General features: G+C 42.5%; 10 protein-coding genes and 1 pseudogene across 10 annotated transcripts in view; all 11 read right to left on the bottom strand.

Moving 5' to 3' along the window:
* Nucleotides 1-18,379, bottom strand: part of Pcdha7 (protocadherin alpha 7) — a 213,853-nt gene extending 195,474 nt beyond the window's left edge. Inside the window, exon 1 of the mRNA NM_009957.2 lies at nt 15,912-18,379. Within this exon, the coding sequence (NP_034087.2) occupies nt 15,912-18,293 (2,382 nt within the window). The 5' untranslated portion in view covers nt 18,294-18,379. The remainder of the gene's footprint in view (nt 1-15,911) is intronic.
* The window catches only part of Gm38667 (predicted gene, 38667), an 868,072-nt gene extending 849,684 nt beyond the window's left edge, over nt 1-18,388 (bottom strand). The window contains exon 1 of the mRNA NM_001301259.1: nt 15,912-18,388. Within this exon, the coding sequence (NP_001288188.1) occupies nt 15,912-18,293 (2,382 nt within the window). The 5' untranslated portion in view covers nt 18,294-18,388. The remainder of the gene's footprint in view (nt 1-15,911) is intronic.
* Nucleotides 1-24,559, bottom strand: part of Gm38666 (predicted gene, 38666) — an 874,243-nt gene extending 849,684 nt beyond the window's left edge. The window contains exon 1 of the mRNA NM_001301256.1: nt 22,053-24,559. Coding sequence (NP_001288185.1) covers nt 22,053-24,461 — 2,409 coding nt within the window. The 5' untranslated portion in view covers nt 24,462-24,559. The remainder of the gene's footprint in view (nt 1-22,052) is intronic.
* The window catches only part of Pcdha6 (protocadherin alpha 6), a 221,273-nt gene extending 196,708 nt beyond the window's left edge, over nt 1-24,565 (bottom strand). The window contains exon 1 of the mRNA NM_007767.4: nt 22,053-24,565. Within this exon, the coding sequence (NP_031793.2) occupies nt 22,053-24,434 (2,382 nt within the window). The 5' untranslated portion in view covers nt 24,435-24,565. The remainder of the gene's footprint in view (nt 1-22,052) is intronic.
* Nucleotides 1-25,196, bottom strand: part of Pcdha1 (protocadherin alpha 1) — a 257,373-nt gene that overhangs the window by 195,468 nt on the left and 36,709 nt on the right. The gene's annotated exons all lie outside the window — the stretch shown is intronic.
* Nucleotides 1-25,196, bottom strand: part of Pcdha2 (protocadherin alpha 2) — a 248,457-nt gene that overhangs the window by 195,472 nt on the left and 27,789 nt on the right. The gene's annotated exons all lie outside the window — the stretch shown is intronic.
* Nucleotides 1-25,196, bottom strand: part of Pcdha3 (protocadherin alpha 3) — a 241,576-nt gene that overhangs the window by 195,474 nt on the left and 20,906 nt on the right. The window lies entirely within an intron of this gene.
* The window catches only part of Gm37013 (predicted gene, 37013), an 889,226-nt gene that overhangs the window by 849,684 nt on the left and 14,346 nt on the right, over nt 1-25,196 (bottom strand). The window lies entirely within an intron of this gene.
* Nucleotides 1-25,196, bottom strand: part of Pcdha4 (protocadherin alpha 4) — a 234,969-nt gene that overhangs the window by 195,468 nt on the left and 14,305 nt on the right. The window lies entirely within an intron of this gene.
* The window catches only part of Pcdha5 (protocadherin alpha 5), a 227,388-nt gene that overhangs the window by 195,474 nt on the left and 6,718 nt on the right, over nt 1-25,196 (bottom strand). The gene's annotated exons all lie outside the window — the stretch shown is intronic.
* Gm36858 lies at nt 1,920-15,896 on the bottom strand (annotated as a pseudogene).

The raw sequence follows: 25,196 nt of genomic DNA, 5'->3' as shown, positions 1-25,196 counted from the left end.
TTGAAATAGAAAACCACCTTTATTTTTCTAGAGGCATTATTAGAGGACTGACTTCGAAAACTATGAAATGCCATAAGTACAGTTCTCTTGTGTCTGGGAAAACGGTCCACAAAATTTTAAAATAATGATGAAAATGGATTGACAATTTTAAATGGTCAATTACATAATCACAAATGTTAAATTCGAAAAGCACTTTCGTTCTGTAACTCAGGATCATCCACATTCCTAAATGCTTGATCCTGATGTAATAGACTGCTCTGTGGGTCAGGATGCATAGGAAAGCTAGGCACCCAGAAATTTACTGATGAAAACAAACTTTATGCCAGATGAAAGATAGCAGCAAATATATGCAGATGAAGTCGTTTTCTTAAGTAATATCATGAACTGTAAATGTATAAAGTATTTCTAAAATAGAATTGAGTTGAACAACCTTTGCGGGGAGAAAATAGGATATATTTCTTTTTATTAATTTTTACATAGCCTGTTCCCACCATCATGTTTTATTCTTATACCTATATAAAATGATTGTTTTCAACTATTGTCTTATGTGAATAGCAATCTCTTCTTTATCTCCTTACATCGTTTATTGTATCATCCCATGGTACATTTCAACTTCAGTATTGTTCATTCAGGGTTTAGGGAGAGCTCTATTTTAAATTTTTGCTTACCGTTATTTTCTGCCTAGGTTCTAATTAAGAACAACTCTCTTTTGAGTTATAGTCTCTCACTCAAACATGGTTGATTGATTGATTGAATGAATGAATCTATTATTAGTCCTTTGGGGGGGTCTAAAATTAAAACGATGGACATTATTGATAATGATTCAAATGACTAGGTGCCAAATACAGTGTTAGATGATATGAAGGACTTGTAAAAACAGCTAAAATTTAGGAAGAGGATATGATCAAATCACATCTGAGAGCCAAGTAGATGTCAACAAAATAGTAAGTATAAAGTCATTTCCACAAAGAAGAGGCTGCACAGTGTTCAAATTGTGTGGCATACAGGAAGCCAAAAGTCCTTAGAAGCTGAGAGCTAAAATAAATCATTTTATGTAGAGCACTTTGATAGACAAATAAGATGATAGGTATAGACAGGAATTATGAAAGATATAAAGCCAACCACAAAAAGAAAAAGAAAAAAAAAGCTTGCTTTCTGATTTGTTTCAGTTGGGAAAAAAACATACAATCTACTTATAAATGATTATGCGGTGTCATTATATTGCTAACATGCTATAAGAGTTCAGATTTCCAGAAACCTATAATTCACTTCCATTAAATATAACCATTCTCTTCTAAGAAATGTGCTCAACATCTAATAAGTATATAATGTCAGAGCAAATAGAACAGAAACAAGAAGCAACAGGAGAAAAAAAAAGTTCTAGCATTTAAATGTTGAAAGACAAGGAACGTATCTCAGGGTTTTAACAGGTTTACTTCCAAAAAGAAGAATATTTCTGTGTGAACTAATACATCCTTATCATTTTGAGTATTTATATAATGATTTCTAAGTTACATATCTATCTACAACAATATAATCACTACATACAGTATTCTTGGTCTTTATTATTTTGTTAAACCATATTAAATGTAAATTTAATGTAATTTTTGGAGAGAGGTGCTAGATTTTAAACTTGGGTCTATGGACATGCTATGAAACATTATTTTTTTTAAATACATCAACTTCTACACAAAAGATCAACAGGATTTTACTGTGTCACTGATTCAAATTCAACAGATATTTATCAGAATAAGAACAGCTATCGAGCAGCCAAGGATGTTCAGAAAATTATTAAATTACTGAAAATAGTGTAAAGCTTCTGTACCAGTAAAATAAATAAATAAATAAATAAATAAATAAATAAATAGAAAGAAAGAAAGAAAGAAAGAAAGAAAGAAAGAAAGAAAGAAAGACTTGAAATGGTGAAACTTGCCAAATCTCAGCACTCAGGGGACTGAAACAGGAGGATTGTGAGGCTTATGTAAAACTGAAATACATGAAAGACACCCTGCTCCCCCCCCCAAAAAAAATAGAAGGGAATTATTCAGCATTTTATGACTAAAAGGTTTAAAACAGTAATAAATGTTACATCTTGAAACTAACAGAAATGAAATGAAAAGATAAAATGATAAATTAACCTCATGAAATTTATTAGTGTAACATAACCGGAAGATATACCTTTCCAATAATACCACAGAATATATTAAAAACTCAAAGAATAATCATGAAATTTAGATGCTTGGAAGAAGGCATTCCCATGGATGTCATCTAAGTTCTGTTCTGGAAGACTGAAATCATACAAAGGCTATAAGCAACATACAAAGGCTAATATGAAATTGCTTTTGATAACTTGGAACAACAAAGATTGTGCTATATGAATAGCCAGTATGTGACATGTCCCTTGACCTCAAGAGTATCAGGCCAACCTGAGTATGTAGAATCTCAGATGATAAATAAATAAATAAATGTACGACAACACAAAAGTAACAAACCAAGTAAAAATTGTAACTAAAATAATGTTGAATTTTGACAATAGCATGTGCAAATATGAAATACCATGAAAGGAGATACGAATTTCTTCGAATTAAATATTTCTAAATATAAAAGGACTTACTTGAAAGCCATGATCGACATTTGAATCTTGCCCTTCCCCAATGACCTCTGATACTGGACGCGGTGGAAGACTAGGACTGAAAGCCATGAGGTCGGTCTTGGGTGGGCCTTCTCCAGAGCACACCCTTTGCCGCCTTTGCTGTGAGTATGACCAGCTCCCCACTGCACTGGAGCACACCAGCATGGGCTTCCCCGGAGCACAGGCTCCATCGGTGGGCGTCGCGGAGCAGCGCAGCGCTGTATACAGCAGTAAGGTGAGCACCAACAGGCTGGACACCGCGCAAATGGCAATGATCAGGTACACGTTGACATCTACCAGCGACGCCTCTGAGACTGAAGCACGACTAGAAGCCTGAGAAGAGGCCTTTGGTGCCTGGCTACTCTCAACCAGGGACAGGAGAATGGTGGCTGTGGAAGTCAGAGCTGGCTCACCATGGTCTTTCACCAATACCAACAGGCGCTGTCTGGGTGGATCGGACTCATCAAGAGCGCGTGTTGTACTGATCTCACCCGTGTACAGCCCAACACGAAATGGGCTGCGAGGGCCCACTGAGGGTTGCAGTTCATAGGACAACCATGCATTGTAGCCAGAATCTGAGTCCACCGCCCGCACTTTTGCGACCACCTGACCCACGCTCACAGACCTGTGTATGAGATCAGTGGTCAAACTTCCCAAGCCTTCAGTACCAGCCAAAAGAATGGAAGGAGCATTATCATTCTCATCGAGTACAAACACCTGCAGAGTCACATTGCTGCCCAGGGCAGGCACACCAGCATCCCGCGCGCTCACCTGGAACTGCAGCAGCTCCAGCTCCTCATGGTCCAGAGGCTGCAGCGCGAACACCTTGCCGCTCTCCGCGTGCACAGACATATAGCTCGACAGCAAGCGCTCGCCCACCCTCCGCTCCACCAGTGAGTAGGACACTGTTGGGAGCCGCGCCCACATTCGCCGTTACAAGATGGCGCTGACAGCTGTGTTCTAAGTGGTAAACAAATAAACTGCGCATATGCCGAGGGTGGTTCTCCACTCCATGTGCTCTGCCTTCCCCGTGACGTCAACTCGGCCGATGGGCTGCAGCCAATCAGGGAGTGACACGTCCTAGGCGAAATATAACTCTCCTAAAAAAGGGACGGGTTTTCGTTTTCTCTCTCTCTTGCTTCTTGCACTCTGGCTCCTGAAGATGTAAGCAATAAAGCTTTGCCGCAGAAGATTCTGGTTTGTTGCGTCTTTCCTGGCCGGTCGTGAGAACGCGTCTAATAACAATTGGTGCCGAATTCCGGGACGAGAAAAAACTCGGGACTGGTACAAGGAAGATCCCTCATTCCAGAACCAGAACTGCGGGTCGCGGTAATAAAGGTTCCCGTAAAGCAGACTGTTAAGAAGGATTCAACTGTATGAATTCAGAACTTTTCAGCTGGGGGAACGAGAGTACCAGTGAGTACAGCTTTACGAGGTAAGCCTGGCCTTGAACTTTCTAAGGAAATTCAAGACAGTCTATCAGAAGTAAAGTGGAATATGTTTGGCCTTGAATTTTTTCTAGTGTTAGAAGCCCTTTTGTTCCTTTTCACATGTTATCAAGTGGTTAAGGCAGGGAGGATTCTAGATGAAATTCAGGACAAGCTATCAGAAGTAAAGTGGGGAGAGAGAGTAGGAGCAAAGAGAAAATATGGTACACAAAATAAGTATACAGGCCTTTCCAAGGGTCTTGAACCCGAGGAAAAGTTAAGGTTAGGTAGGAATACCTGGAGAGAGATTAGAAGAAAAAGAGGAAAAAGGGAAAAGAAGAAAGATCAATTAGCGGAGGTCTCTAGGAAAAGGAGCCTGTGCTCATCGCTGGATGGGCTCGGGGAGCCAGCTCTTAGTAGCTCTGAAGCAGATGAAGAATTCTCCTCTGAAGAAACAGACTGGGAGGAAGAAGCAGCTCATTATGAGAAAAAAGGGTACCAGCCAGGTAAAGTGCTAGCTAATCAGTTAAGGAAGCCAAAAGCGGCTGGCGAAGGCCAGTTTGCTGATTGGCCTCAGGGCAGTCGGCTTCAAGGTCCGCCCTATGCGGAGTCCCCGCCCTGCGTAGTGCGTCAGCAATGCGCAGAGAGATGCGCAGAGAGGCAATGCGCAGAGAGATGCGCAGAGAGGCAGTGCGCAGAGAGGCAGTGCGCAGACTCATTCATTCCCAGAGAGGAACAAAGGAAAATACAACAGGCATTTCCGGTCTTTGAAGGAGCCGAGGGTGGGCGTGTCCACGCTCCGGTAGAATACTTACAAATTAAAGAAATTGCCGAGTCGGTCCGTAAATACGGAACCAATGCTAATTTTACCTTGGTGCAGTTAGACAGGCTCGCCGGCATGGCACTAACTCCTGCTGACTGGCAAACGGTTGTAAAAGCCGCTCTCCCTAGTATGGGCAAATATATGGAATGGAGAGCTCTTTGGCATGAAACTGCACAAGCGCAGGCCCGAGCAAACGCAGCTGCTTTGACTCCAGAGCAGAGAGATTGGACTTTTGACTTGTTAACGGGTCAGGGAGCTTATTCTGCTGATCAAACAAACTACCATTGGGGAGCTTATGCCCAGATTTCTTCCACGGCTATTAGGGCCTGGAAGGCGCTCTCTCGAGCAGGTGAAACCACTGGGCAGTTAACAAAGATAATCCAGGGACCTCAGGAATCCTTCTCAGATTTTGTGGCCAGAATGACAGAGGCAGCAGAGCGTATTTTTGGAGAGTCAGAGCAAGCTGCGCCTCTGATAGAACAGCTAATCTATGAGCAAGCCACAAAGGAGTGCCGAGCGGCCATAGCCCCAAGAAAGAACAAAGGCTTACAAGACTGGCTCAGGGTCTGTCGAGAGCTTGGGGGACCTCTCACCAATGCAGGCTTAGCGGCTGCCATCCTCCAATCTCAGAACCACTCCATGGGCAGAAATAATCAGAGGACATGTTTTAATTGCGGAAAGCCTGGGCATTTTAAGAAAGATTGCAGAGCTCCAGATAAACAGGGAGGGACTCTCACTCTTTGCTCTAAGTGTGGCAAGGGTTATCATAGAGCTGACCAGTGTCGCTCTGTGAGGGATATAAAGGGCAGAATTCTTCCCCCACCTGATAGTCAATCAACTGATGTGCCAAAAAACGGGTCATCGGGCCCTCGGTCCCAGGGCCCTCAAAGATATGGGAACCGGTTTGTCAGGACCCAGGAAGCAGTCAGAGAGGCGACCCAGGAAGACCCACAAGGGTGGACCTGCGTGCCGCCTCCGACTTCCTATTAATGCCTCAAATGAGTATTCAGCCGGTGCCAGTGGAGCCTATACCATCCTTGCCCCCGGGAACCATGGGCCTTATTCTCGGCCGGGGTTCACTCACCTTGCAGGGCTTAGTAGTCCACCCTGGAGTTATGGATTGTCAACATTCCCCTGAAATACAGGTCCTGTGCTCAAGCCCTAAAGGCGTTTTTTCTATTAGTAAAGGAGATAGGATAGCTCAGCTGCTGCTCCTCCCTGATAATACCAGGGAGAAATCTGCAGGACCTGAGATAAAGAAAATGGGCTCCTCAGGAAATGATTCTGCCTATTTGGTTGTATCTTTAAATGATAGACCTAAGCTCCGCCTTAAGATCAATGGAAAAGAGTTTGAAGGCATCCTTGATACCGGAGCAGATAAAAGTATAATTTCTACACATTGGTGGCCCAAAGCATGGCCCACCACAGAGTCATCTCATTCATTACAGGGCCTAGGTTATCAATCATGTCCCACTATAAGCTCCATTGCCTTGACGTGGGAATCCTCTGAAGGACAGCAAGGGAAATTCATACCTTATGTGCTCCCACTCCCGGTTAACCTCTGGGGAAGGGATATTATGCAGCATTTGGGCCTTATTTTGTCCAATGAAAACGCCCCATCAGGAGGGTATTCAGCTAAAGCAAAAAATATCATGGCAAAGATGGGTTATAAAGAAGGAAAAGGGTTAGGACATCAAGAACAGGGAAGGATAGAGCCCATCTCACCTAATGGAAACCAAGACAGACAGGGTCTGGGTTTTCCATAGTGGCCATTGGGGCAGCACGACCCATACCATGGAAAACAGGGGACCCAGTGTGGGTTCCTCAATGGCACCTATCCTCTGAAAAACTAGAAGCTGTGATTCAACTGGTAGAGGAACAATTAAAACTAGGCCATATTGAACCATCTACCTCACCTTGGAATACTCCAATTTTTGTAATTAAGAAAAAGTCAGGAAAGTGGAGACTGCTCCATGACCTCAGAGCCATTAATGAGCAAATGAACTTATTTGGCCCAGTACAGAGGGGTCTCCCTGTACTTTCCGCCTTACCACGTGGCTGGAATTTAATTATTATAGATATTAAAGATTGTTTCTTTTCTATACCTTTGTGTCCAAGAGATAGGCCCAGATTTGCCTTTACTATCCCCTCTATTAATCACATGGAACCTGATAAGAGGTATCAATGGAAGGTCTTACCACAGGGAATGTCCAATAGTCCTACAATGTGCCAACTTTATGTACAAGAAGCTCTTTTGCCAGTGAGGGAACAATTCCCCTCTTTAATTTTGCTCCTTTACATGGATGACATCCTCCTGTGCCATAAAGACCTTACCATGCTACAAAAGGCATATCCTTTTCTACTTAAAACTTTAAGTCAGTGGGGTTTACAGATAGCCACAGAAAAGGTCCAAATTTCTGATACAGGACAATTCTTGGGCTCTGTGGTGTCCCCAGATAAGATTGTGCCCCAAAAGGTAGAGATAAGAAGAGATCACCTCCATACCTTAAATGATTTTCAAAAGCTGTTGGGAGATATTAATTGGCTTAGACCTTTTTTAAAGATTCCTTCCGCTGAGTTAAGGCCTTTGTTTAGTATTTTAGAAGGAGATCCTCATATCTCCTCCCCTAGGACTCTTACTCTAGCTGCTAACCAGGCCTTACAAAAAGTGGAAAAGGCCTTACAGAATGCACAATTACAACGTATTGAGGATTCGCAACCTTTCAGTTTGTGTGTCTTTAAGACAGCACAATTGCCAACTGCAGTTTTGTGGCAGAATGGGCCATTGTTGTGGATCCATCCAAACGTATCCCCAGCTAAAATAATAGATTGGTATCCTGATGCAATTGCACAGCTTGCCCTTAAAGGTCTAAAAGCAGCAATCACCCACTTTGGGCGAAGTCCATATCTTTTAATTGTACCTTATACCGCTGCACAGGTTCAAACCTTGGCAGCCACATCTAATGATTGGGCAGTTTTAGTTACCTCCTTTTCAGGAAAAATAGATAACCATTATCCAAAGCATCCAATCTTACAGTTTGCCCAAAATCAATCTGTTGTGTTTCCACAAATAACAGTAAGAAACCCACTTAAAAATGGGATTGTGGTATATACTGATGGATCAAAAACTGGCATAGGTGCCTATGTGGCTAATGGTAAAGTGGTATCCAAACAATATAATGAAAATTCACCTCAAGTGGTAGAATGTTTAGTGGTCTTAGAAGTTTTAAAAACCTTTTTAGAACCCCTTAATATTGTGTCAGATTCCTGTTATGTGGTTAATGCAGTAAATCTTTTAGAAGTGGCTGGAGTGATTAAGCCTTCCAGTAGAGTTGCCAATATTTTTCAGCAAATACAATTAGTTTTGTTATCTAGAAGATTTCCTGTTTATATTACTCATGTTAGAGCCCATTCAGGCCTACCTGGCCCCATGGCTCTGGGAAATGATTTGGCAGATAAGGCCACTAAAGTGGTGGCTGCTGCCCTATCATCCCCGGTAGAGGCTGCAAGAAATTTTCATAACAATTTTCATGTGACGGCTGAAACATTACGCAGTCGTTTCTCCTTGACAAGAAAAGAAGCCCGTGACATTGTTACTCAATGTCAAAGCTGCTGTGAGTTCTTGCCAGTTCCTCATGTGGGAATTAACCCACGCGGTATTCGACCTCTACAGGTCTGGCAAATGGATGTTACACATGTTTCTTCCTTTGGAAAACTTCAATATCTCCATGTGTCCATTGACACATGTTCTGGCATCATGTTTGCTTCTCCGTTAACTGGAGAAAAAGCCTCACATGTGATTCAACATTGTCTTGAGGCATGGAGTGCTTGGGGGAAACCCAGACTCCTTAAGACTGATAATGGACCAGCTTATACGTCTCAAAAATTCCAGCAGTTCTGCCGTCAGATGGACGTGACCCACCTGACTGGACTTCCATACAACCCTCAAGGACAGGGTATTGTTGAGCGTGCGCATCGCACCCTCAAAGCCTATCTTATAAAACAGAAGAGGGGAACTTTTGAGGAGACTGTACCCCGAGCACCAAGAGTGTCTGTGTCTTTGGCACTCTTTACACTCAATTTTTTAAATATTGATGCTCATGGCCATACTGCGGCTGAACGTCATTGTACAGAGCCAGATAGGCCCAATGAGATGGTTAAATGGAAAAATGTCCTTGATAATAAATGGTATGGCCCGGATCCTATTTTGATAAGATCCAGGGGAGCTATCTGTGTTTTCCCACAGAATGAAGACAACCCATTTTGGATACCAGAAAGACTCACCCGAAAAATCCAGACTGACCAAGGGAATACTAATGTCCCTCGTCTTGGTGATGTCCAGGGCGTCAATAATAAAGAGAGAGCAGCGTTGGGGGATAATGTCGACATTTCCACTCCCAATGACGGTGATGTATAATGCTCAAGTATTCTCCTGCTTTTTTACCACTAACTGGGAACTGGGTTTGGCCTTAATTCAGACAGCCTTGGCTCTGTCTGGACAGGTCCAGACGACTGACACCATTAACACTTTGTCAGCCTCAGTGACTACAGTCATAGATGAACAGGCCTCAGCTAATGTCAAGATACAGAGAGGTCTCATGCTGGTTAATCAACTCATAGATCTTGTCCAGATACAACTAGATGTATTATGACAAATAACTCAGCAGGGTTGTGAACAAAAGTTTCCGGGATTGTGTGTTATTTCCATTCAGTATGTTAAATTTACTAGGGCAGCTAATTTGTCAAAAAGTCTTTTTCAGTATATGTTACAGAATTGGATGGCTGAATTTGAACAGATCCCTTCGGGAATTGAGACTTCAGGTCAACTCCACGCGCTTGGACCTGTCCCTGACCAAAGGATTACCCAATTGGATCTCCTCAGCATTTTCTTTCTTTAAAGAATGGGTGGGATTGATATTATTTGGAGATACACTTTGCTGTGGATTAGTGTTGCTTCTTTGATTGGTCTGTAAGCTTAAGGCCTAAACTAGGAGAGACAAGGTGGTTATTGCCCAGGCGCTTGCAGCTCTAGAACATGGTGCTCCCCCTGATATATGGTTATCTATGCTTAGGCAATAGGTCGCTGGCCACTCAGCTCTTACATCTCATGAGGCTAGTCTCATTGCACGGGATAGAGTGAGTGTGCTTCAGCAGCCCGAGAGAGTTGCACGGCTAAGCACTGCAGTAGAAAGGCTCTGCGGCATATATGAGCCTATTCTAGGGAGACATGTCATCTTTCATGAAGGTTCAGTGTCCTAGTTCCCTTCCCCCAGGCAAAACGACACGGGAGCAGGTCAGGGTTGCTCTGGGTAAAAGCCTGTGAGCCTAAGAGCTAATCCTGTACATGGCTCCTTTACCTACACACTGGGGATTTGACCTCTATCTCCACTCTCATTAATATGGGTGGCCTATTTGCTCTTATTAAAAGGAAAGGGGGAGATGTTGGGAGCCGCGCCCACATTCGCCGTTACAAGATGGCGCTGACAGCTGTGTTCTAAGTGGTAAACAAATAAACTGCGCATATGCCGAGGGTGGTTCTCCACTCCATGTGCTCTGCCTTCCCCGTGACGTCAACTCGGCCGATGGGCTGCAGCCAATCAGGGAGTGACACGTCCTAGGCGAAATATAACTCTCCTAAAAAAGGGACGGGTTTTCGTTTTCTCTCTCTCTTGCTTCTTGCACTCTGGCTCCTGAAGATGTAAGCAATAAAGCTTTGCCGCAGAAGATTCTGGTTTGTTGCGTCTTTCCTGGCCGGTCGTGAGAACGCGTCTAATAACAGGACACCAGCGCGTTCTCCTGCGCATCAGCATCCATCGCTGACACCGTGAAGATGTGCGCGCCAGGAGGGTTGTTCTCCTTCACGAACACAGTGTATTCGGGCTGGGCAAATGCAGGAGCATTGTCGTTCACGTCAGCCACCTCTACAGACACGCTGGCCGTAGTCCACAAAGAAGGAGAACCCCCGTCCCGCGCTGTCACCACCACCTGATAGTCAGCTGTGGTCTCTCGGTCCAGGGCGCTGTCCAACACAAGCGAATAGTAATTCTTGAAGGTGGACACCAACTTGAAGGGGACATGAGGACTCAGGGAGCAGGTCACCTGCCCGTTGGATCCAGAGTCCAGATCCGACACGCTAATTAGAGCAATGACAGTACCCAGTGCAGCGTCCTCTCAAATAGGCAGGGATAAGGAAGTCAATGTGATCTGAGGCACATTGTCATTCTCATCCAATATCTTCACTAAAACAGTGCAATGGCCCACCATTGGAGGGTGTCCTTTGTCTGTCGCATCAACGCGGATTTTGTAGACATCTACTTGCTCAAAGTCCAAATTTCCTTGAGTTATGATTTCTCCTGTATTTGCATCTATGCTGAACTGCTCTAGAATCCTAGGTGGCACCAGTCTATTAAAAGAGTACGAAATTGCTGAGTTCGTCCCTTCGTCCTTGTCAGAAGCATTCAGTCTAATAACTGTCGTTCCGTTGTCTGAGTTTTCCAAGATTCTCACTTCATACTCAGGGTGCTGGAAAGTAGGGGCGTTATCATTCACATCCAGCACAGTGACCAGCAGCTGAACAGAGCCTGTAAGCTCAGGTTTGCCTCCATCCGTGGCTGTCAGCAGTAGCTTATGCTCAGGAGCATCCTCTCTGTCCAAGGATTTTCTTAAAGCTAGCTCAATCTGTTTACTTTCTTCATTCTTTGAACTCACAATTAGTGCGAAGTAATCATTAGAGTCAAGCCTATAGGTTACAACTGAATTGGCTCCAATGTCTGCATCTAATGCGCCCTCTAGCAGAAACCTAGAGTCTAGCATTCTGGACTCTGAAATATGCAGGTTTTGTTCTTTTACCGGGAATACAGGCGGATTGTCGTTAATGTCTCTCACCTCCACCTCCACGTGGAAAACCTGCAGCGGCCTGTCCACGATCACCTCCAGGTGGATGCTACACTCCACGCTCTGCCCGCACAGCTCCTCCCGGTCGATCCGAGAATTCACAAACAAAATGCCATTCTGCAGATTTACCTCCAGAAGGTCCCCGCGGTCCTTGGACGCCACCCTGAACAGGCGGGGCACCAGCTCCGTCAGCTCCAGCCCCAGGTCCTGCGCGATGCGGCCCACAAAGGTGCCGTGTTTGGCCTCCTCTGGGACGGAGTAGCGGAGCTGGCCACTCCCAGCTTCCCAGATTGAGAACAGGAGAAACAAAAGCAGCAGACCCCGGGAATCCGGACCTCCTCGCCGAGAAAACACCATGTCAAGTACTCCTTTTGTTTCTTTGAGAAAATCTGGTCTTGATATAAAGATCAACTCTTGGTCCTCTGAAATCCTTTAATCCAGTTGAGCGGCTAGTTGAGCGGCAAATGCCATTGTTCCGCTTTTAAGAGATAGGCTGCTACAAGAAAGTCTTGAGATCTGAGCGAGGCAGACCTTGATAGACAGCGACATCATGTGGTTCCAAAAGGTAATGAGTCCAAAGATTTGACAACCTGGGCAATAATTGGGTTCTTTCATAATATAAATATTTTCTTTTCCTTTTTTATTATTTAATAGTAGATTCTTAGTGTTACAAGTGCGTGTAAGTTTATCTTCTCTCCGCTACACAGAGATTCCGTTTCAGTGAAAGATCTCTTCATAAGTAAAAATGTTTCTTCCCGATATTTTAAATACTGATCTACCAGTGATATCCTAATATTACTCTGAGTTCTGACCTGATAATGACATGCATATCACAAGTATAAACTTCCCTTCACACTTGTCTGTGAAAGAATTTGTTCATTGGCAGCTGGTTATTGAAATATATTATTCTATATAAACATATAATTCTAATTTTTCTTAAGTTTATATGTGTTCTTGTGAATTCTTGTTAAATCACTCTTGATGTTTTCAGTGAACATAATTTTTTAAATATTTTTTTACAAAATATTGGAAAATTAAGACACATTTTTCCAACAATATATATATATAATGTATCAAATGAGCTTTTCACATTTTCCTTTATAGATTCCTCAGCCATTGTAAATCCAAATAGTATTTCAACTTCTGGTCTTTGTTGGATTTGGATCCTTTTCTGCTCCAAAATGTGAGCATAATCCCAAAATTATTACTTTATCCTCTTCATACTTTTTTGCTCTTTCCTTAATGAGATTCTTCTCTATGTCAGTGTCTTTACACTAGTTTATCTTTTGAAGCATGTTTAAACTTATAACTACAAAAATAGTGATGGTGGTTCATGCCTTCCATTCTATCAACAGGGAGGCAGAGGCAGGAGGATTGCTGTGAGTTTAAGGCCAGCATGCTCAGGACAGTCATGGCCATATAGAGAAACGCTGTCTCAAAAATTCCAAAATAAATTTCAATACTTACCACCAAATCTAAATATTTGAACATCACAATTTCTATACCATTGACCATTCTCCAAATTTACTTAGACATATTCCCACACTTATTTTTATTATTGGCTTTCTGTTGCATACAATATTTAGTTTCCCAAGACCCTTCCCATTTCATATATCACAAATGCTCTACTTATGACTATAACTTCTACTGGAGTGTGCCGATGCCTCTAGCACACTGGCTTTCTATGGGACAAGTATGAAGACCTCAGACTCACATCAGGTCTTCTCCTTTTGTCTCTGACCACTTTCCACTGTGAATCATAGTTTACAGAAATGCACCACATCCTCCTAAAAACCTTCTGTTCAAGAACTTTTACTTCATTTTTACCCATGAAAATGCTACCCTCAAAGTTAACCACAGAAGTAAATTCTCCAAAAACTCGTATTTTTTTTAAACTGGATTCAATAAGATGTATATTAATTGGAATTCCTCTAGTGGCCTTATCACTAAACTGCTGATTATTTCAAAGAAATCTGTTGTTCTCTTATAGATTCCTATCCTTGCAATCTGTGGAGTACCTACAAAATTACATCACATTGAAAGTTTTAGTGGTTATAATTTTATGTAACTGTAATTCTAACTGAATAGTTTGAAATTCTAAAATTAAAGTATAACCTATGACTTTTTACTTGAGTTCTTAAAAATCTGAATGTTTGGGGATATGATAAACATGTAATTGTGTAATATTAATTGCTTCTTAGCACTTGGAATAAGAATATGTCAGAAGCTGCAGATGATGTTAAGTGTACTGAAAATGCACAGACAAGAAGATAAAACAGAATAGAGGAATAGAGTTTTCTATGAGACTATTAAATTTATCCTCATTTTACTTACAAAAGACTATCTCTATAAATAGCATTAAAGACATTATTAAAATGGACTTACAGAATCTCTGTGAATTTTACAAACAATAAATATATCCCATAGCCAGCAAAGAAAAACTTGAAAGAGTTTATGATCTCCCAACAAAAAATCATGATAGCTCATGAATATAAATGTTGTGGTAAGGAGGTTCTCCTGTCAACTTCTGTGGTGTCCACAAAATGAATGGATTTTAATTTTTATTAATTTGTTAGGAAGGCTTTAAAATGGTATATCCATGTAAGATAAAACAAAAAGTTTAAAATCAATAAGACTATAAAATTATTATCACTATAAAAACCACAAATGTTCTCCATATGGACTATTCTTTAAACAGGATCAGAATTTGGTGTGTTTGTGGTAGGCTCGATGGTTACATCTCCTATGAGACTTGCTCACAAGTTGAGCACATTTGCTTTTATTTATACTGAAAAGAGAAAGAGCAAAATATTCTAAAACTCATCTCATAGCATATAATAGAATTTAGTCAACTTTGAAAGTTGACATTCAGTGGTAACTAAACAAATACTTCAAATTTTAAAGATAACACAAGTTGCCAAGCAGTGGTGGTGCACACCTTTAATCCCAGCACTTGGGAGACAGAGGCAGGCGGATTTCTGAGTTCGAGGCCAGCCTGGTCTACAGAGTAAGTTCCAGGACAGTCAGGGATACACAGAGAAACCCTGTCTCAAAAAATAAAATAACACGAGTTTTGTGATCTACCTTGTGCACCGTGAATGTGCACGATGAGCAACTTAACTAATAAGTCTTGGTTTAAATCTGACCTATGAAGTAAGATGCAGATACTTGACATGATGAAGAGACAAAAGATGATGTATGCCTTGCAAGAGAAGTGCAAATATGCAGGAAAGAAGGCTTTTAAGTGTTATTATTTTTCTAAAACAGAAAGACACGTTGCATATGTATCCATAGTTTTGGAATACAAAACAGAAGCCAAAGCCTCCCAGAATTCAGAGAAGTAAACACTTCAGCGTATGAACTGGGAATAACTTTCACTGTACACTAGAGTCAATTGTTCTGCGTTTTGAATGTAAATATTATCCCTATATAAACAAGGAGCCAAACAAAAGAACTACTTAAGTCCTGATAGGACTATATTTTTAAATAATACTAATTATTACAAACATAGTAAGTACAATCCTACAAATGAGGTTTAAAAAAAAAGAAAGTGCTACACAAATATGGTTGGAGAATATAAATTCTGGCAATAAGAAACTGAGATAATTCAACTTGTAAAGAAATCAAACCAATAATGTTGAAACCCATGTTGTGGTAGAATGTGCACAATACAAAGAAGGAGTACTAGGTGCGCATATATATTTAAATTTACTGTAAGATTTATAAGGGATTTTTAAAAGGTTTACTGCCAGATTTATAAAGGCGGATAAGCATTGGAACTCGTTAGAAGTGCTTGCCTAGCATGCTATGGGAACCAGCGTCTATTTAAGAAGTGTAGGCATTGAATAACACACTAGATATGCAAACACCTAATTTTGGGAATCCAATCGGTAAAGAATGTAAAGATATTATTCATCTTAGCAAATTTTTATCAATATTACTGACCAACATAAATTACCAAATTTATGAAAAAGAAACCCAAACTGGCCTGAAACTCCCTGTGTAAGCCAGCTTGGACTCAAAGCTAAATACCTTTCTGCCTCAACCTCACTAGTGTTTCAATTAATAGGTTACATCATGAAAAATAGCTAAACTATTTTTTGCACGCCTGAAGAGAAAAATATTTAAGACTCACGTTATCTGTAGAGCTGGGACCCTGAGGTAGGCTGGGGCTGAAGGCCATGAGGTCGGTCTTGGGTGGGCCTTCTCCAGAGCACACTCTCTGTCGCCTCTGCTGCGAGTATGACCAGCTCCCCACCGCGCTGGAGCACACCAGCATGGGCTTCCCTGGAGCACAGGCTCCATCGGTGGGCGTCGCCGAACAGCGCAGCGCTGTGTACAGCAGTAGCGTGAGCACCAACAGGCTGGACACCGCGCAGATGGCGATGATCAGGTACACGTTGACATCCACCAGCCTCTGATCCACTCTGGAGGCTCCAGCTGACACCTTAGATGAGACCTTCTGTGTTTGGCCGCTGTCTACCAGAGAAAGCAACACCGTGGCTGTGGCGGTCAGAGAAGGTTCTCCGTGATCTTTCACCAACACTAACAAGCACTGCCGCAAGGCATCTGTCTCCTCCAGAGCACGTGTCGTGCTGATTTCTCCTGTGTACAGGCCTACACGGAAGGGACTACGAACTCCACCCGCAACTGGCTGCAGCTCAAAAGACAACCACGCATTGTATCCAGAGTCCTCATCTACGGCCCGGACTTTCGCCACAACCTGACCAGGCACCAAAGCTCTTGATACTACCTCATTCATTGTGCCACCAACCCCGTTAGCCAAAGGCCCCAGCAGGGTAGGTGCATTGTCGTTCTCGTCCAGTACAAACACCTGCAGAGTCACATTGCTGCCCAGGGCAGGCACACCAGCATCCCGCGCGCTCACCTGGAACTGCAGCAGTTCCAGCTCCTCATGGTCCAGAGGCTGCAGAGCGAACACCTTGCCGCTCTCCGCGTGCACAGACACATAGCTCGACAGCAAGCGCTCGCCCACCCTCCGTTCCACCAGCGAGTAGGACACCAGCGCATTCTCCTGCGCATCAGCATCCATCGCTGACACTGTAAAGATGTGCGCACCAGGCGGGTTGTTCTCCTTCACGAACACCGTGTATTCAGGCTGCGCAAACAGTGGAGCATTGTCGTTCACATCAGCCACCTCCACGGACACGCTGGCCGTGGCCCACAGGGAGGGCGAACCGCCATCGCGAGCGGTCACAATCACATCATAGTTAGCGATGGTCTCTCGGTCCAGAGCACTGTCCAGCACGAGCGAATAGTAATTTTTGAATGTGGACACCAGCTTGAAGGGGATATGAGGAGTCAGGGAGCAGGTCACCTGCCCATTGGCACCGGAATCACGGTCAAATACGCTAATTAAAGTGACGACTCTTCCAGGTTGACTGTCCTCGGATACTGGGAGAGACAAGGAACTAACCGTCAACTGTGGAGCGTTGTCATTAGCATCTACAACTTCCACAAGAATGGTACAGTGTCCAGGCAGTTGTGGGAACCCTTTATCACGTGCCTCCAATGGAATCTTGTAAGCTTTACTCTCTTCGAAATCAATAATTCCTATAACTGTAATCTCTCCACTCACAGTGTCCATGTGGAACTTGGATTTTATATCTGAAGAAACATCACTAGAAAATGAGTACATAACGTCCCCATTCACGCCTTCGTCCAAATCTGAGGCATTGACTTTGATTACCAATGTTCCATTTGGAACGTTTTCTGGCAATTTCACAGTATACAGAGATCTGTCAAAAACTGGAGCATTGTCATTGACATCCAGCACGGTGATGAGTAATTGAACGGTGCCTGTCAGCTCCGGTTTGCCTCCGTCGGTGGCCGTGAGCAATAAGCGAATCTCTGCAGCTTCTTCTCTGTCTAAAGGTTTCCGCAAAACCAGCCCAAGAGGTTTCACCTGCTCGTGGTTGGGCGGTACATCCAGAGAGAAATGTTCATTGGTGCTCAGTCTGTAAGTCAGCAGAGCATTGGAACCGACATCTGCATCTGACGCGCCCTCTAGTGGAAACCGCGAGTCAAGCAGTCTGGACTCCAGGATAAACAGAGCCTTTTGTGTCGCTGGAAACATGGGAGGGTTGTCATTAATGTCCTTCACCTCCACCTCCACGTGGAAAACCTGCAGCGGCCTGTCCACGATCACCTCCAGGTGGATGCTACACTCCGCGCTCCGCCCGCACAGTTCCTCCCGGTCGATGCGAGAATTCACAAACAAAATGCCATTCTGAAGATTTACCTCCAGAAGGTCCCCGCGGTCCTTGGACGCCACCCTGAACAGGCGGGGCACCAGCTCCGTCAGCTCCAGCCCCAGGTCCTGCGCGATGCGGCCCACGAAGGTGCCGTGTTTGGCTTCCTCTGGGACGGAGTAGTGGAGCTGGCCGCTCCCTGCCTCCCAGGCTGCCACAATTATCAGGAACAGGAGTAATTGTTGGCTCTTCCAGTTGTATCCTCTCAGGTTTACCATTTCAAATTGCTGACGTTTTATTCTCATTCGCGACAGTTATCCCAAATTCTGGAGGTTTTTTATTTCTTCATTCCAGTCCCGAGATGCTGGCCATTGTGGAGCAACCGAAGAGTGAAGCCCAATGGAATCTTTCTAATGGAAATTGAATGGCCTTGCTTTGTCACCATTTAGTGGCTAAGAGCGACATCATGTGGCCCAAGTAGTAAGTAGAATTTGCAAAATTTACAGTTATGCGTTGAAAAGTATATTCTAAATTGAAATTTTGTTCTTTTGTGTCAACATGTAGAGCAACGTTTCTCGTGCTTCTTCATGGTATTCTTGAGTGCTTAGCAGCTTTTAAATATTTAATTTTGACCATAATTTTCGCTTTGAGTATTAGAAAAATCTTTTTTCCTACACTATTTTAATATACAAACAAACCTAAAAGGATCTCTTCAATTTAAGACAAATCTAGTAAATAATTTTAATATCAAGAAGACAAAGTGATAAACAAATTTCATATACTTTTATTGACTAGAGATATAGAAAGTCTGGGAATCTTTGTGACAAGATTGTGTCTTAAAGTAGCTTCTTAAGAAAGAAGTATTGTAAATTTCTCTTTATAAGAGTTATATGTTCCGTTGTAGGAGTTCATGGTTCTCATGTTTATTTTCTCTTTCCACCCAAAACCTTGATTTTATGATTACATGTTTGTTTTCAGTCTTCAATATCATGTAGGTTATTTCTTTCTTCATACTATAAACCCATTTCATAAGCTAAATATTGGTGCTGACCAATCTACATTTTCCACAATCCTTTAAATCTTTGAATATTTTAACTTTTGAGAGTGAGTTTAGCAAGTGTAGTTTTCTTAAATGTTTCACCCCAGTGTTCCTAGATGCTAGTAAAATAATTACATGTGTTTTTAATGCCTCATAATTTTGATATTTGCCCACATCAGTTTCTTAATGATTGGCACTCTGCTTGACGCCGGCAAACCCTTTTGTTATAACGCCTTCATGACTCACTTAGTCCGTGTGGTTGGCTTTATGAACACCTTCAATACCATTGCCTCAAATGTTCAGCACTTTTTAAATGACTTTACAGAAGAGTAAAAAAGAAATTCTAATACTTACTCATGATATTCTCTTTATAATATTTTTGTCTCATCTCATACTCTCTCCTGTGCAAAACGTACCCTGCAGCCCAAATAGATTACACCCTGCTTTCAGATTCACTTGAATTTTGCTGCACATCCATTTACTTAAAGTTATTTCTTTCCCAAAATACTGATTATTGTCAATATTCTCCCTAAGGAACTTCTCCATTATATAACCATTAATTAACCAAACTTGCCATTAATCTGAACATTTCCTTCAACTAAAGGGATAGGTGGACAGTTACATTCAGCCACACTAGGATTTACTTATTTATTCACTTACCTTTTTGTGACTCGTAACACTGTTTTCTCTGACTGTCACATTAAAAAAAATATATATATATATTGTCAACACAGAGTTTCTCTATGTAGCCCTGGCTGTCCTGGAACTCACTCTGTAGACCAGGCTGGCCTCAAACTCAGAAATCCAAGGGCTGGGATTAAAGGTGTGCACCACCACTGCCTGGCATATATCTTTATTTTTTATACAATATTTTGAAGCCATGGGTTGGGTTTTGACTCATTTTTTTAAACAGAGACTGGACAATGAAATCCTTCTATACATTTTTTAATGTTTTACTTGGCAGATATAGCCATAGTACTTTTGTGAGCTATGTTCTGGTTACTAGACATAATTATCTATACAAATTGTCACTTTTGCTGTTGTTGTTTTCAAGACATTTCTCTGTAGAACCTAGCCATCCTGGAACTTAGTCTGTAGAATAGGCTGGCCTCAAACTCAATGCTGGGGTTAAAGATGTGATCCACCATCACCTAGCACAAATTGTGTTCTTTATCGATTAGCATATGCAGAATTAAATTTGTTACTCCTAAGTTTATAGGAGAGTTTAGAGCATTTTAAATATCATGATGTTATATTAAGTATTAGTTAAAAATCACTCTGAATTCCTTTGTGAAGAACAAAGAAAACCTGATTAGTGATTTGTACCATTTCAAGAATGAAAAAGAAAAGACAGTAGAAGCACATACTCCAACTTGGCCATCTTACGGACACTGAGTGCTTCTCAAGTGGAAGAAAATGAAATGTGGAAGCTTAGGGTGCTCTATTATCTGGGGAGGGAAGTGCACAATACAAAAAGTTAAAACGTTCTTTGGGAATCACTTCTATGTCTTGGATGTCTTTTAAATCCAAAAGCTTTTCTATTGCTAAAGTCTTCAACATTGAAAATTAACATTAAAAAATAATTAACATTGAAAAATAATTGTTTTCAGATTAACGCATGGCACTAAAATGTTAGTAATAGCTCAGAATAATTTGGTAATACTGGCCTTCTTGGAATGAAAAAAAACAAATAACTTCACATAAATGGAAATGATATGGAATTCATAATAAATATGCAGCTACTATTTGGCACACACTATTATAGGCACCTTTGAAGTATCAACTTAGAATTTTTTTATATTTTTTCTGTATGACAGATATTATTATTATTTATATTCTAAATTTTGTAGATTCAAAACAGAGAACTAACAGGATAAACAGCCTATGCAATACTGCAAAAATAAACACATCAGGGGTGAAACTTGGCAAGGGATGATGTCCTGAAGACTCACAACCTAGACACAACATGGCTGCCGTTTGTGTTGAGAAACCGTGAGTAGTGCAAATAATTACACAGAGGAAGAAAAGAAAAAAGCTTGTACTCCATAAGGAGGCCCATTAAATGAAATTCAAAGCAAGAGAGCTGCAACTCACAGAGGTGCATTGACCTTTATGTTTGTTTCTTTATGTTTTTCTTGAAGTGGGTAGAATCTAGGGTCTTGAACCTGCTAGGCAAGCCAACAACCACTGAACCTAATGTGAGTTTATTGGGTTAAAATTTAAGATTTCCCCAACTACTACTATAGTGTGTGAAGTGCACTGATGAATTCAGTAGTAACTACGGGTGGAACAGGTTTACTAAAGAGCACAAAATCTCCTTCACCCATTCTCTTTCAACCAGAGACACTCAACCTAGTCATTGTTCTTTATCCCTAAATGGCTGCAAAATTCAACAGTTAAAAAAAAGCTCTAGTTCCTCTAGGAATAACAATGACTATGGAAAGAATCAGAGAATAACATAGTATGGATATTTGTTCGAAAGAGTAAAAAAATTCAATATTGTTATATAGATCATTCATAGAGTGCTTGCCTGGCATGACCTTTGTTTCATCTTATGTACACACCCAAACACACACCCAAACACAGACCCAAACAGAGGAGGGAGGGAGAGAGAGAGAGGAACAAAAAAGCAAGGAGAAAATGTGTGACCCAATTGTGTCCTATAAAATGTCCTATGAAAAAACAATATATTCAAAATAATTCTTCTCCTAATGTTAAAATACAAAAATGTGACTCTCCTATGTAATTGCTCAGAAAAATATTAACACCAATATAAACTGTGTGGTATAAAAGGACAAATGTAACAAAATTTTTAGCTTGATTTTTAAAGCTGTACAGTGAAGAATGTGCATAATAATGCTTAACTCCATTTACATGCAAGATCAAAACCCAGTGAAGATTATGAGGAAAATAATAAAATTAAAATGCTTAGCCCAGTGTAATAAATAAAATTTTAAATGAGAAAATGTAAAACTAACTATAGAAAAAATACAAATTTTAAATAGTTATGAAATCTTGAACTTACTCTTGAGCAATGATCGTCGTTCAAATCCTGATGCTCACCCACAACCGGACAAGGAGGAAGACTCGGGCTGAAGGCCATGAGATCGGTTTTGGGTGGTCCCTCTCCAGAACAAACCTTCTGTCTCCTCTGCTGTGAGTAGGACCAGCTCCCTACCGCACTAGAGCACACCAGCACAGGCTTCCCTGCCCCGCACACACCCTCTGTAGGTGGAACTGAGCACCGCAGTGCGGTGTATACCATGAGGGTTAGAACTAGTAGGCTGGACACCGCACAGATGGCAATGATCAGGTACACGTTGACATTCACTAACGAAACTTCCTGGCCAGTGGCACCTTGCGCTCGCGAAGAGGCTTTTGGAGTCTGGCTGTTCTCAACCAGAGACACTAACACAGTGGCTGTGGCAATCAGCGCTGGCTCCCCGTGGTCCTTCACCAGCACTAATAGGCGATGGCGTGGTGCATCTGCCTCCTCAAGGGCACGCGTGGTACTGATCTCGCCCGTGTACAGACCTACCCTAAACAGACTCCGCGTTCCACCTGCTAAAGGATGCAGCTCATAAGACAGCCAGGCATTATAGCCAGAATCCGCATCTACTGCACGCACCTTTGTGACCACCTGGCCAGCACCCACTGAAGGTGACACAAGTTCGCTCACTACACCACCAGATCCTGGTGTCCAAGGTCCAAGCAGCGTGGGCGCATTGTCGTTCTCATCCAGCACAAACACCTGCAGAGTCACATTGCTGCCCAGGGCAGGCACACCAGCATCCCGCGCGCTCACCTGGAACTGCAGCAGTTCCAGCTCCTCATGGTCCAGAGGCTGCAGAGCGAACACCTTGCCGCTTTCCGCGTGCACAGACACATAGCTCGACAGCAAGCGCTCGCCCACCCTCCGCTCCACCAGCGAGTAGGACACCAGCGCGTTCTCCTGCGCATCCGCGTCCATCGCCGATACTGTGAAGATGTGCGCTCCAGGAGGGTTGTTCTCCTTCACGAACACCGTGTAATCAGGCTGCGCAAATGAAGGCGCATTGTCGTTCACATCGGCCACCTCCACAGACACGCTAGCCGTGGTCCACAAAGAAGGAGAACCCCCGTCCCGCGCTGTCACCACCACCTGATAGTCAGCTGTGGTCTCTCGGTCCAGGGCGCTGTCCAACACAAGCGAATAGTAATTCTTGAAGGTGGACACCAACTTGAAGGGGACATGAGGACTCAGGGAGCAGGTCACCTGCCCGTTGGATCCAGAGTCCAGATCCGAAACGCTAATTAGAGCAATGACAGTACTCAGTGCAGCGTCCTCTCGAACAGGCAGGGATAAGGAAGTCAAAGTGATCTGAGGCACATTGTCGTTCTCATCCAATACCTTCACTAAAACAGTGCAATGGCCCACCATCGGAGGGTGTCCTTTGTCCGTCGCATCAACGTGGATTTTGTAGACATCTACTTGCTCAAAGTCCAAATTTCCTTGAGTTATGATTTCTCCTGTATCTGCATCTATGCTAAACTGCTCAAGAGTCTTGGGCGGCACCAGTCTATTAAAAGAGTACGAAATTGCTGAATTCGTCCCTTCATCCTTGTCAGAAGCATTCAGTCTAATAACTGTCGTTCCGTTGTCTGAGTTTTCCAAGATTCTCACTTCATACTCAGGGTGCTGGAAAGTAGGGGCGTTATCATTCACATCCAGCACAGTGACCAGCAGCTGAACAGAGCCTGTGAGCTCAGGTTTGCCTCCATCCGTGGCTGTCAGCAGTAGCTTATGCTCAGGAGCATCCTCTCTGTCCAAGGATTTTTTCAACAAGAGTCTAATTTGTTTGTTGCCATCGCTGTTTGATTTCACATCTAGCCCAAAGTATTCGCTGGGACTGAGTTTATAGGTTAACATAGAATTTAATCCAACATCAGCATCTGATGCGCCCTCTAGTGGAAACAAAGAATCTGGCAGCCTAGATTCGTAAATTAACATTCTTTGCTCCTTTACTGAGAACACAGGCGGGTTATCATTAATGTCCCTCACCTCCACCTCCACGTGGAAAACCTGCAGCGGCCTGTCCACGATCACCTCCAGGTGGATGCTACACTCCACGCTCCGCCCGCACAGCTCCTCCCGGTCGATCCGAGAATTCACAAACAAAATGCCATTCTGCAGATTTACCTCCAGAAGGTCCCCGCGGTCCTTGGACGCCACCCTGAACAGGCGGGGCACCAGCTCCGTCAGCTCCAGCCCCAGGTCCTGCGCGATGCGGCCCACGAAGGTGCCGTGTTTGGCCTCCTCTGGGACGGAGTAATGAAGCTGGCCGCTCCCTGCCTCCCAGGCTGCGAGGAGCAGGAGCGAGAGCAGCATACACCGTGTTCCCAGTCGGCCTTCAGTGGTAAAATCCATTTCAAATACTTCTTGCTTTGTTTCCATTAGAAGATTTTTTTCTCTGCATAAAATTCTGTATGATTCAAAGTCTATCGATTCAGTTCTTCTGCATTCGCCATCCTTCAGCAGTCTTGGAAGATCCAGCTACCAGAAAAAAGGGCTTTGTGTGGTGGTAGATGGAACTCGGTGGTAGACAGCGACACCAAGCGGCTCCAAAAGGTAAGAAGCGAATTCGTATAACCCCAGTGAAGTTATTCTTTTAATTAATATCCTTTACCTTACCTTGATAGTAAACGATCCAAATGTTTATACTTTTCAAGGACAACGTCTCCTCGTATAATTTTTTTGTAACTTAAACTAAGTATGGTCTTTATTCACAGAAAAACGACATTCTTAGTAATGTTTTAGACGTTTTTATTATCCAGTTTAGAAATAGTAAATGTAGTATAATCTAATCTTGGAAATCAGGAGGTAAGCAATTCCCCATAATTTGGGTACACATTAAACTTCTGTGTGTGTGTGTGTGTGTGTGTGTGTGTGTGTGTTTGTAGAGGGGGGAGAGATTTTAAAAGTTTATCTAAACTTGAGATGATTTAATTTTTTTTTCAAGTTTATCTAAACTTTTTAAATGTTAAAATATTGTTAATGTTTATTGTTACTTTGCTCTACAAATACAATACTGCTTACTGTTCCTTCATACGATGTTTAATATGGTTTTAATGCATTTATGTTCAACATTTTCAATTTATATGTGTTCTCACTATAGGTCAGGTTTGCCTT

This window comes from Mus musculus, chromosome 18 (genome assembly GCF_000001635.26).
Source record: "Mus musculus strain C57BL/6J chromosome 18, GRCm38.p6 C57BL/6J".
NCBI lineage: Eukaryota > Metazoa > Chordata > Mammalia > Rodentia > Muridae > Mus > Mus musculus.
This window is presented reverse-complemented; position numbering and strand designations above follow the sequence as displayed.